The sequence below is a fragment of the Hyperolius riggenbachi genome, chromosome 6, assembly GCF_040937935.1.
Source record: "Hyperolius riggenbachi isolate aHypRig1 chromosome 6, aHypRig1.pri, whole genome shotgun sequence".
NCBI classification, from domain to species: Eukaryota; Metazoa; Chordata; class Amphibia; order Anura; family Hyperoliidae; genus Hyperolius; species Hyperolius riggenbachi.
The window spans coordinates 200369253-200382440 of NC_090651.1; the positions used below are offsets into that span (position 1 = coordinate 200369253).

The window sequence follows — 13188 nt, forward strand, 5'->3', positions numbered from 1 at the left end:
CTTGATGTTCCAGCGCTGCGTTCCATCATTCGTCACTTCCTGCAATGCCGTCCAATGTACAGTACAGTGGGCGGCATTGCAGTAAGTGACGAGTGGTGGAACGTGGAAGAAGGCGAGTCATCGCTTCCTCGTCTGCTGCCTGATTGTACACTGTGCTAATAGCTGGAGAGGGAGCACAGACCGGGGGACCCAGGTGGGGGGGGGCCCAACCCCCTTCCCCACCACTATGCCTGCTGCCCCCTTCCTGCCTGCTACCCCCTCCTGCACGGCACCCTCCCCTCCCCACTTTTGCCGCCCGAGGAACCGCCTCAACCCGATTCATGGGTGTCCCTGGGCTGCTAATGTAATGCAATGTGTGTGTTCTTACATAAGCAATGTGATTTTATAAAAATCACCCATAGCATTGCATTAGCAAGATCTTTTCAAATAACTAGCGCTAAAAAAGCTCTTGCAGTGTGAACCAGCTCTAAGGCCTTGTTCACATTGCGTGTCTGTCCGCATTTGGCGATTTTTGACGCAATTCCCGGTTATTACTTGCGTGCTGTTTTTGTTTTTGTGAACCGCTTTTCTAAGCACTTTTGCAGAGCAATTCCGTTTTTTGATCTGGAAAAGCTTAAAAAGCGAACACAATCGCTGCACAAAGCAATTTTGTGAGCGTTTACATTTTTCCTATACCTTCCATCGAGGCAAAATCGCCTCAAAAATGGCCCATGCACCACTTTTCTGAGTGGAACACGGACGGACAGCTCCAGTCTAAACTTCACCATAGAGAAGCATGGTGTAGCCGCTTTCAGGGTGTTTTAGAAAAAACGTCCATGCTTGAATTTAGCCAAAAACGCCTCTAGTGTGAACGAGCCCTTACTAATGTTTTTTAAGGTTTAGATCCATTAGGAGAAGGAATCCATACACATTCTGCCAAACTGACCTGGACTTTAAACAAGCCTCTGCGAACGATTAAGAAATTGCAATCCTGGTCACAACGAACCACAGTGAGGGATACTGCAATGCTGCTGCACTCAGAGATAAGTACATAAAATCAAAACAATCTGGAATTATTACAAATATTGCTGAGGAGGTTTCCATTCTATGCAATCTTTTGATGTGGTCCCTTATGACTCAGGTGAGGGTTGGAAACTCTTACCAACTAGCAGCCTTTTTTCCATGTATTCTCTCAGGTCATAGAGAACCTTTGTAAAGCTGCATGCAGACAGGGTGAATACTGCACAAAACAATCTTTCATGATCGCCATGGGTGAAATTTTCCCCTATTGTACAGATGATCATTTGGCTCTGCTGAGCAGCCAATTCTCTTCTATGAAGGGAGGAGAATAAACAGACGGTATCTGCTGCTGGTCAATGTGAAAGATACAATAGTGATCAGCCAAGTAAGATCCAAATTTACAGATTGCTAGAGGGGAGACGACTGATGTTGAGACTTCTGCACTCACACTTCAATCAAAACAATCACAACCAATTGTTTTGGGAAATAAAAGTGTATTGTGTTTACTTAATTTAGACTTAGCAATTCAGGTCACTCTTGGACCACAGACTCCTCCTTGAGGTTTGACCTACTTGGCGGTAACTCTGAGCCAGGCTCGGGGGGAAAAAAAACCAAAAAAAATGCTGGAACGGTAATCCCCAGCCTGGCTTAGGGTTATTGCCGGGAGGTATATGCAGAGCCTGCAGCGAGCATTTGTAACTCACCTACCCGAGAGCTGGACGTTTGCTGCTTCTTCCGGTCCTCGCAGGCTCTCAATCCCTCGGGTGAGATTGGGGTTTGTCACATGACAACAGACAGAAATCTCACCACAGGAGTACCCAGAAGACAAGAGGAAGAATGGCAGTTCTGGATCCTGGAGAGGTGAGTAAAGTGCAGGGGCTGCTGCAGACTATCTGGTATTATTGTTTCCTGCTTTTAGGGTCTAAAAGCTCATGAAAAAATGGCACCACTTTTAGGGCTCTTTCACACTAAGACGTTGCATTTGATGCTACGTTAAGGTCGCATAACATGCCCCTAACGCAACGCATGTTACATTGGACGTTACATTGAACTGCGTTATGCGTCTCTTGATGCGTTCGTGATGCATACTTTTTGACGCATACGGATCGAACGAAAGCGGCACATGCGGCACATTTAAAAAAAACCCAACAACATTACTGAGCATGTGCAAACAGTCTAACGCAGCCAAATACGAGTATAACGCACAGCACGCTGCACTTTCATTTAACGTGCGTTATACTCAAACGCAACATGGGCACTGTGAACCAGCCCATTGATTTTTCATTGCTGTGAGTTGGGCTGCGTTACAGGCTGCTCTAACGTGCGCCTGTAACGTCCCACTGTAAAAGCAGCCTAAGACCCTAAAATCCAGAAACAATCATACTGCCAAGGTGGTTAAGCTCTTCCACTAGAATGGCAGAGAATAATGTAAGGACTCGGTAAGAGGAATAAATAACTTAGCTTAAGATGGAAATTCCTCTAATTATATGAATTTAGGACGACCATATCATGGTGTCATTTTTTTTTTTGCTAACAACTTGTATGGAAGGTGTTTGCCTTGATTTCTTTGGTGTTATCACTCAAATTTGGCAAATAGTGGCCATAATGTTAAAAGTCCAATATAGTGCTACCCTAAGGCTGGATTCACAGTGGTCAGTTGCATAATGCGCGTGTTAAAATGTGTGTGAACTGCAGTTGAGACTGGACATAGACTTTAATGCAAAGCCTGCATGCAGCGAGTTAGAATAAAGTGATCTATTACTGTGAACAGGCCCATAGATTTGTATGGGCAGTAAGTTGACAAGCAGAATTTTTCTGCAACGCAACTGAGCACTGTGAACCTAGCCTTAGGCTTTGTGCCAAAGTTTTTTTTTAGATCCGTTTCGTGAGGTAGAAAGGGATTTTCTGGTGCTGCTGAAGGGATCATTTTCAGCCAGTGGGAGTCAAGTTTATTGTAGCAATGATACCGTAACTAGAACAAAACTCTGTGCCTGTGAACTGCTTCTTGCTTTGTCCAATTAAAGCGGAACTGAAATTAAAAAATAAAACCAAAAGTTCACTTACCTGGGGCTTCTGCCATCCCCCTGCAGCTTTCCTGTCCTGCGACGGTCCTCTATGATCCTCCGTTCTCCCGCCGCCAGCTACTTTCGGTTCAGTCGACTCTGCAACTGCGCCTGCATGCCTTGGGCCACGCGTATCTTTCTGTGCAATAGTGTCTTGCGCTATTAGCTATTAGCGCAGGACACTATTGCGGGCGAAAAAGATGCGCGTGGCTTAAGTCGACGGTACAACAGTACCAAAAGTAACTGGTGGCGGGAGCAGGATCGTGGAGGGCCGGCGTGAGACAGAAAGGCTGCTCGGGGCTGGCAGAAGATCCAGGTAAGTGAAACTATGTTTTTTTTGTCATTTCAGTCCCACTTTAAAGAGGACCTGAACTCAGAACTCACCCTCTGCTCTAAAAGATATGCAGCAGCATAATAACCTTTAAAGAAAAACATTTCTTTGTTACAGCTGATACAAATCCTGCAATAAATCTACACTGTTTCTACTTTCATGGAAGAAGACATATTGTTAGCATTCTATGCTTTCAAATTAGCCTCTCTGCCATTGCAGTCAGCTGACACAGCTAAGGGACCAAATTACAACTTGTGATTTATCACAGATGAGGAGGAATTAGACCGGCTAAAGTCTCTAAATACATACATGGTACATTTCTCTTCTGTGCAAGAGTTCAGATCCACTTTAAGGCCTGGTGCACACCAGAGGAGTTTTTCTGAGCGTTTGAGTTTTTAAATCTGCTGCTAATGTTATCCTATGTGTCTGTGCACACTGGAGCAATGAGGTTTTGTAAAAAAAAACCATAGCATTACATTGGGAAGAGCTTTTGAAACCTCTAAAAGCTCTTCCCAATGTAATGCTATGGGTTTTTTTTTTACAAAACCTCATTGCTCCAGTGTGCACAGACACATAGGATAACATTAGCAGCAGATTTAAAAACTCAAAACGCTCTGAAAAACTCCTCTGGTGTGCACCAGGCCGTAGGCCCGGTGCACACCAAAACCGCTAGCAGATCCGCAATACGCTAGCGGTTTTGGGAGCTGATTTCAGAGCGATTCTAGGTATGTTTAGAGAGGTTTTCTAAACATACCTAGCGGTTTTGCATGCGTTTTTGTGTAGCAGATTACACATATTGTTACAGTAAAAGCTGTTACTGAACAGCTACTGTAACAAAAATGCCTGGCAAACCGCTCTGAACTAGCGTTTTTCAGAGCGGTTTGCGTTTTTCCTATACTTTACATTGAGGACGAAACGCTTCCGAAAACCGCAAACGCGCAGCAGGAGGCGCGTTTGCGGCTTGGCAAAAACCGCAAACCGCCGGTGTGCACCATCCCATTGCAATACATTAGACAAGCGTTTTTAGAGGCGGATGCGGCCGGCGGATCGCTCCAAAAACCGCTCGGTGTGCACTGGGCCTTAGTGAGTAATTTGGGCGCCATCAGAAGACGGAGCACAAGTTACTACAGAAACAGTGTAATTCTGCCGCCAGCAATAGCTGGAAGCCAAATTACAGCTTTCCCCCACTCTCCACGTGGACCTGGAGGGGGAATAGTAATGAGGGTAAATGAAGATTGAAGGAAAGCTGGCACTGTGCACCAGGCCTAAGTGGATTCTTAAATCACTTTGCAGTGGCTGTGCTTTCCTATTGGCTCAAGCTGAACCCTAGCTGGCCACATGCACCTTCCAATCTGATTGTACATTCCTTGTGCACGCTAAGGCTAGGTTCACAGTGGGAGCTGCATTGCGATTCCTGTAAAAACAGGAACACAATAGAATGGAAAAGTCACATTGTATGTTATGTGAACATAGCGTCGCATACAGTCAATAAAAAAGTATGCTTCATTGCCACTGTTAACGCCTCTGTTATGCAGTAACGCATTGCGATACTGTAGTCCATTGGATTGCATCGCACTGAATGCACTCTGAAAGTCGCATAGCGTTACTATTGCAGTTTGATGTTCTGTGTTAAAATGCCTCCGTTATGTCACACTGCAATGCCCCACTGTGAACTTAAAATGCCCATTGATGGTACAATTTGGTTAGTGAACAATCATATTTTCAATCAGATTTTTCCAATCAGAAAAACTGGTGGCCCAATTGATCTTAAGCTTTTGCATTATTACATACATTACATTTCCTTTAAGAGAATCTATAAAAAAATGTTTTAAATAAACCAATGGGAAATACTATCCTCTGGATCCTACTGAGGCTTCTACCTTCCTCTTCACCCTCCGAGATCCAGCTCTGGCAGCCCCTGAACACCGGTGAGGTAAATATTTACCTACCGTGATCCTGCGCAGGTGCAGTAGGGGCTTTACGATCGGGCTCAGGCTGAAATAGCCGAGCACGATCAAGTCCGCTCTACTGCGTAGACCTGATCAGGCTGGGCTATTTCTTCCAGAGCCCATCGGAAAGCCAATACTGCGCTAGAGCCAGGGAAGGTAAATATTGCAGGAGCTACTGCCAACAGGCTTGTTGGCTGTATTTCGGGGGCTGCTAGCGCTGGATCCCTGAGGTTTAGGGGGGGTGGGGAAGCCTCATTAGGGTCCAGAGGCTTCCTGCTCCCAAGTTAAGTATCCCCCAGGGGAGGGTGTTTGTTACAGATTCTCTTTAAAGAAATGGTCACTTGGCATGGCTGATTTTTCCATAGATATGATCGTAACTGGTTTAGATATGATTGCAAGTTTGATTCTTTAATGCTTTGGATCATTTCATTAGGATCTTTTCTTTTAGTCTTGAATGATCTTAGAAAAAAATAAGATTTACGTTAAAATTGCAATTTTAATGGGAACCTTTAAGCCTTGTATAAACGCAAGGTGGTTCTTGTTAGTCGAGGCTGCCTCTGCCAAGACTGTAGTGTGTGTACAGTGGCCCTTAATCCTTCTCGATGAGTTGGAGGAGAGATCAGCCTGGCCAATTATCTCTAGTAAGCACATGTCGATGGGCATTGTTGGCCTATTCACCCGGCCCGCTCTGTGCCACTCCATCATGAGCCATGCCTCCTTCTCCCTCCATAGGAAAATAACTTGGCATCTGTTACCTGAGGGATCAAGTCCTGATCACTACGGTGACAGTCCTCAAACATGCCCCTACACTAAAGCATTGTACACATGTACAACAGGTTAATGTAATTTGAATAGAATATTGAGATATACTGTTATGTTATACTGTATATGTGCTAAAATTGCACACACAGATTGCAGGGGCCCCAACCGTCCCGTTTTCGCCGGGACGGTCACAGGTTGGGGGAGGGGTCCCGCTGTCCCGGGATACCCCCCCTTGTGTCCCGGCAGGCAGCGGAGGGAAGAAAAAGATCGAGACGCCAGCCGCGGCTTCTGTGTGCGGGATGCTGCGGTCTGGGATAAGATTGTCCCTCCCTCCGAATGTGCCCCCCAGTGTCCCCCTGTATGCAGAGATAACAGCGCAGCGGAGCGGGCAGTCTTACCATCTTCATAGCGTACCCGGCATCTCTCGTCTTCTCTGCTTCCATCTACTTCCTGTGACGTCAATGGAAGCAGAGAAGACGAGAGATGCCCGGTACGCTAGGAAGATGGTAAGACTGCCCGCTCCACTGTTATCTCTGCATACAGGGGGACACTGGGGGGCACATTCGGAGGGAGGGACAATCTTATCCCAGACCGCCGCATCCCGCACACAGAAGCCGCGGCTGGCGCCTCGATCCTTTTCTTCCCTCCGCTGCCATGGGCACTCTCCCCTTCTCCCTACTCCCTGACAATTGCAGATTTATATATATATATATATATATATATATATATATATATATATATATTTTTTTTTTCCTAGGGGTGTGTCAGGGGGTGTGGTTGGGTGTGTGGCTTAAGTGTCCCGGTTTCTCATCTCAAAAAGTTGGGAGGTATGAGATTGTAAGGTGTATAAACATCCTAAGTGGCAGCATCAGGAAAAACAATTCCAGCTTTCACTGTATGAACTCCTTAGGAAAATATATTCGGCATAAGGAGACACGCCCATGGACTCAAGCACTTAAACTGAATACTGGTTATCAGGAAAGATACTCTACAAAGAACCTGCAAAGGTATAATATCTGAGCTTTCATTCATGATGTGTGCTTAAAGCAAACCTGTGTCAAATATTAGCTGCTTAACCATGTGTGGCTATAGTAAACTAAGGCCTCTTTTCCACGGACAGTTGAACTGTGTGCTCAGCAAGCAGTTATCAGGCAGCAGTGAGCAGTTATCAGGCAGCAGTGAGCAGTTACCAGGCAGCAGCGAGCAGTTGTGAGAGTTTGAGAGGCATTTCACTGCCTATCAACAGTCCGTGAAAGAGGCCTAAGCAAAACTATTCCACTGTGTTTCTAACAGCATTGTGAACATTTCCTTATACCAGGTGTTAAAAATTGGTAACTTTAGCTCATGCACTGTGCTGCTAATTACTTATGTAGCAAGGTGGAAGTTTATTGCCAAAGTGTATTCTAAGCAGAATGCTTGTTGCTGTGGCTGCAACAAACTGCAATTTGAGCTTACAATCAGTCTTGGAAATTCTTAGCTGTTTACAAACTGAAACGGAAAGCTGTTTAGGCCTCTTGCATACTACATGCGATTCCGATTTGCAATTTTGACCTGATTTTACATGCGATTCCGATTTTTAATCGTTCCTGCATGCTGTAGTTTTTCTTTCTTTTTTGTTTTTCTTCTTGTTTTGATTGCATCCAGGGAAAATCAGAATCGTAAATTGGAATCGAAAATCGTATTTGTGATTTGCAGTGTGCAAGAGGCCTAAGGCTTGGTTCACACATAAAAAGGTGTCCTGTTCTGTCAGTTTTTGACAGTTGGCATCAGTTTTGTATGTGTTTATATGGGTGTAATCATACATAAAAGGTGTACATTTCTAGTCAAGCCAGGTAAAACTGATAGAAAACTGATGCAAAACTGACAGGACAGGATTGGACTGGACTGAAAATGGAGCGTTTCCCCACATGTGAATTTGGACATGGTAACACAGCCCATTCAATAGTCTGCCATCTAATTTGAAGGGGGGGGACCTTTAAATGCATCATGCATCTGCATCCCTATAGCCATGCATGGCACGGCTAGAGGGATCCGGATGCATCTCACATCACAGATGTGGCAGCATCACGTCATGCAAGACTCCTGCCGTGCACAGTGGAAATGCGTCCTTAGCTAGATATTTCCAAAAGAAGTTTGCTTCCTCTTGGCTGGTATTCCTACATACCAACCATGGGCGTTGCTCTTGTGCTGCAATGTTTTTTTCTGGGGTTGGTTGCTGCATTCAACAGGACTTGCAGATTATTATGGAATGTTGCCTAAACTGTATGCTGATGTGAATATTTAGTACCACCCAGGTGACCTGATTAAACTTTGTTTCTCAAGTCCAGATCTGCCTCTATTTCTTTGTGTTTTTGTGTTACTGACAGATCTTTCTCTCCTTGGAGGTGTTGAGTACGATAAAATAGGCAAATTAAATGCAATCCTTTTTATATTGAGCCAGTCAGGACAAATGAAAGATAAATATGTGTTTAATGTGTACTTGAAAGCAACAGTTGCTTGAAAAAGTACAGGAAGTGCCTGAGAAAACGCAAAGGCTTTCTTTACAGGCACAACAGACAATTAATTGCATCACAAAGCAATGCGAATAGCATGAAAGAAGCTTCCTTCTACACCTGCATTCTTGGAAGACTGTGATCACAGCCCTAAAGCAAAAGGTTCTGCAGTCGTGTATTAGAGTTCCTCAGCCTAGGCTAGGCCGTGCAATGAGATGCAAATAATGCTGAGTTGATAAAGTTCATGCTAATTTTATATACTCGTGGGAAACGCACACAATTCAAACAATAATGCTCTTACAGTCATCCTTTGGTACTCCCCAGATTTCATGATGCCTTGCCTTGCACACATTCAAGGCACCCAGTGCCAGAGGGAGAAAAACATCCCCAAAACATAATTGAACCTCCACCATATTTCACTGTAGGTACTGTGTTTTTTTTTTTCTTTGTAGGCCTCATTCCATTTTCGGTAAACAGTAGAATGGTAAGCTTTACCAAAAAAGCTCTATCTTGGTCTCATCTGTCCACAAGACATTTTCCCACAAGGATTTTGGCTTACTCAAGTACATTTTGGCAAACTAGTCTTGCTTTTTTATGTCTGTGTCAACAGTGGGGTCCTCCTGGGTCTTCTGCTATAGCATTTCATTTCATTTCATTTCAAGGACACCACAACCGAACGGCTGTGGTAAAAATGATTGCAGCACTGTGTAATATAATATAGGAGAGAACAGAGGCGCCAAAAGGATAAAAAGGGTTTTAAATGAGCTTAAAAGCCAAAAATTTGGTAATTAGAGGAGGCAGTGGTGGACTTACCTCCTCCAAGCAGACACAACACGACTGTACATTCAGTCTATTTATTAACGAACTCCAGATAAAACAAAGCAACGCGTTTCACGGGTCAGTGCCCGCTTCCTCAGGCAATAGAAAAAGGAGTTACAGCATCTAGCAAAACAAACAACACTCGGCACCTCTGTAAAGTACAGAGGTGCCGAGTGTTGTTTGTTTTGCTAGATGCTGTAACTCCTTTTTCTATTGCCTGAGGAAGCGGGCACTGACCCGTGAAACGCGTTGCTTTGTTTTATCTGGAGTTCGTTAATAAATAGACTGAATGTACAGTCGTGTCGTGTCTGCTTGGAGGAGGTAAGTCCACCACTGCCTCCTCTAATTACCAAATTTTTGGCTTTTAAGCTCATTTAAAACCCTTTTTATCCTTTTGGCGCCTCTGTTCTCTCCTATATAATATTGTATCCACCCTGGGTGGAGGGTTGCGACCCTTTTCTACTATCTACAGAGAGCGACTTCTTATTCCTGAGTGGGGTCAGGATAATCTCCCCACCTGCCTTTACAGTGGTTGCCTATTGGTGACCCATGCTTGTGAGTATAACAACTATTATTCTTTGTCATTATCCCCTTTGTCAATACATACTACACTATTGGGGCTCTTGGTGTTCCTCTGTTTATCTCACCTGCAGCACTGTGTAGGTTGTAATCAGCACATACCAGCTGTTTCTTCACCCCCCTCCGTCTGCCGCTGTAGCTAATCTCCCTGGGCGTGGACAGAAGAGAAAAATTGATGAAAGGTTGCAATGCAGGATAGTCCAGATGGAGGATGAACAGCCCCAAACAAGTTCCAAAGTAATTCAAGCTGTCCTGCAGGTTCAGGTAGCATCAGTGCAAACTATTCGTCAACATTTAAAGGATACCACAACCGAACGGTTGTGGTAAAAATGATTGCAGCACTGTGTAGGTTGTAATCAGCACATAACAGCTGTTCCTTCCCCCCCCCCTCCGTCTGCCGCCGTTCTCATTGTATCCATCCTGGTGTGCGGCGACTTTCCTGAACTTTGACCCGGACATACTGCGCCCTGTGTGTATGTCCTTCCCTCTTCACTTCTGGCCGGCACATAGTGCGAGGCTCAGAAGAACGCTGCCCCCTCTGTGCTGCGTGTGCGCTCCATTACACCAAGCGTCACATGATGTGGTATCCTTTAAATGTTGACGAATAGTTTGCACTGATGCTACCCGAACCTGCAGGACAGCTTGAATTTTTTTGGAACTTGTTTGGGGCTGCTCATCCTCCATCTGGACTATCCTGCATTGCAACCTTTTATCAATTTTTCTCTTCTGTCCACGCCGAGAGAGATTAGCTACAGTGCCATGGGTTGTAAACTTGATAATTTGCACACTGTGGCCACGGCAAATCTAGATATCTGGAGATGGACTTGTAACCTTGAGATTGTTGATATTTTTCCACAATTTTGGTTTTCAAGTCCTCAGACAGTTTTCTTCTTCGCTTTCTGTTCCATGCTTAGTGTGGCACACAATGCAAAGGCTAAGTGAAATTCTCTCCTTTTTTCAGGTGTGATTTTTAAATTGCCCACACCTGTTACTTGCCCCAGGTGAGTTTAAAGGAGCATCACATGCTTGAAACAATTTTATTTATCCACAATTTTGAAAGGGTCAATCATTTTGTCCAGCCCATTTTTGGAGTATTGTGTGACATTATGTCCAATTTGCTTTTTTCCTCCCTTTTTTTGTTTTGTTCCATTACACACAAAGGGAATAAACATGTATAGCAAAACATGTTACTGCAATACTTTTCTCTGAGAAATACTTCATTTTCTGGAAAAATTTCTGGGGTGCCAACAATTTCAGCCATGACTGTAACAGATGGTCTAATTCTAGACCCTGAACAAACATGCAGATCAGACTTTTCTAACTGACGTCTGACTAGATTGGCTGTATGCTTGTTGCAGGTGTGTGATTCAGATACTACTGCCGCCAAAGAGATCAGTAGTACTGCCAGGCAACAGGTATTGTTTAAAGGGAAATAAGTAGCTCACCTTCCATATCGCTCTCACTTCAGGTGTGCCTTAACCCCCCCGGCATTTAGCCTGTAATGGTGACTAAAAGGAAAAAGAATATCAAAGCGGTACAAGTGTCCCGCTCCCCTGCACTCACAGCATCCTTTCGCACAGCTGGGGTCTTCTCCCTGCGGATGATCGAGACCTGGCGGTGTCTTGACGTTAGTGACGTCATGACGCCACTGAGTCCCGGTCATCTGCACAGAGAAGACCCCAGCTGTGAGGAGGGATGCGGTGAGCACCAGGGGGGGGGAGGGACATATACAAAGCTACATATACCTTTCTAACTTATACTGGGGAACACCTAAACCTGTTTACCTATACTGGCCACACCTGTACCTGGCTTCCTCTCCTGGGGAACACCTAAACCTGGCTACCTATACTGGGGCACCTATACATCATCAAAAATAACGTTCTCGAGTGGGGTGCAATTTTTACACCCTTGCCCTGGGTGCAATTTAGCCTAGAAACTGCCCTTGTTGTTGATTATCCCAGGGTCACACAGCATCATCAACATCTGGCGGCAAACCAATTTTTTGCCTGCAGTGTATGGGCAGCCGATAGATCTCTCCCTAATCAGATTCGATCAGAGAGATATTTGTCTCTTGGTTGAATCTGCCTATCATCGCTAGATGTATGGCCACCTTTACATTTACTGTATGTTAGTGCAGGTTGAGCAGCTGCAGCTCGCAAGTGTAAATGATAAAAGATTTATTTTATGGAGTAATTTTGAAATTTACTTTTGATTTGATTTTAAGTTATAAGCTTTTATAATACTCAAAATGTATACTGAACCCTTGCTCGACACGTTTTGGTAAGTTACAGGAAAAAAAGGTTATGAAAATTAGCAAACATTTTTTTGCACAGAAATCCAGGAAAAACCGAATGCTGAGGAGGTTAACCGTAGTTCTAGTAATCAATTGGATCCCACACTTCATTTTTCCCTCCTGTTCACTACTGCAGTTGCTTCCAGTTCAATAGAATATTCCAGTCCAGTTTCTTTGGTTAGTATTTAAATCTTCCCCTACCCAGTCCCAAACCAGGTAGAATCACAGTGGGTAAAAGAGAATCCACACAGAACTGGAAGTAGATCTAGAAAAGGAACTAAGGGGGAGGGGGTCCACTCTCTCCAAAAAGATGCATTGCAAACAGATTAACACCAGAAATGGCATTCTCAACCGGACCCTCTGTATGGATTGGGACAGCTGTTATAATTTGGTACCTCACATTCTTTGTGAACAAAGCCCCGTGGATAGATTTTACTTCTTTTATTGCCTAAAGCAATCAGATTTATACATATAACAGAAAATAATACCAATCTGCTCTTTATGGTGCAACCCCCCCAAATTCTGTCACAATGATAAATTAAGTCCCACAGAAGAAAACATTTTTTGAAAAATCCATTCGATTATAGGCTGGATATTGGCATGGAAATCTATTAGGTATTATGTCCATCACTGGTCCCCGTAGACTTCATTGTCTGAATTCACCTCTCAAAGTGTTCTAATTTAGCTGGAAGACTTTGAAGTGCATCTATCATCTATGTACAATGGTTCCTCAATTGCGTCCACATTTGCAGGGCAGTATGGTGACACTGGACAGAATACAAACCCTTCCGCCTGATAGGATCTCTTCAGTTCAACCTTAACATAAGACAATAAATGAGGAGAGTTTTATACAATGCTCTATAATGTGACTACAACAATAAAGAGGGTGGTCCTCTTTGAA

The 13188-nt window shown here is 44.2% G+C and overlaps 1 protein-coding gene across 1 annotated transcript in view; it reads right to left on the reverse strand.

The window, feature by feature from the left end:
• Nucleotides 1-12713: 12713 nt before the first annotated feature.
• Nucleotides 12714-13188, reverse strand: part of LOC137522116 (uncharacterized) — a 226651-nt gene continuing 226176 nt past the window's right edge. The window contains exon 22 of the mRNA XM_068242144.1: nt 12714-13103. Within this exon, the coding sequence (XP_068098245.1) occupies nt 12969-13103 (135 nt within the window). The 3' untranslated portion in view covers nt 12714-12968. The remainder of the gene's footprint in view (nt 13104-13188) is intronic.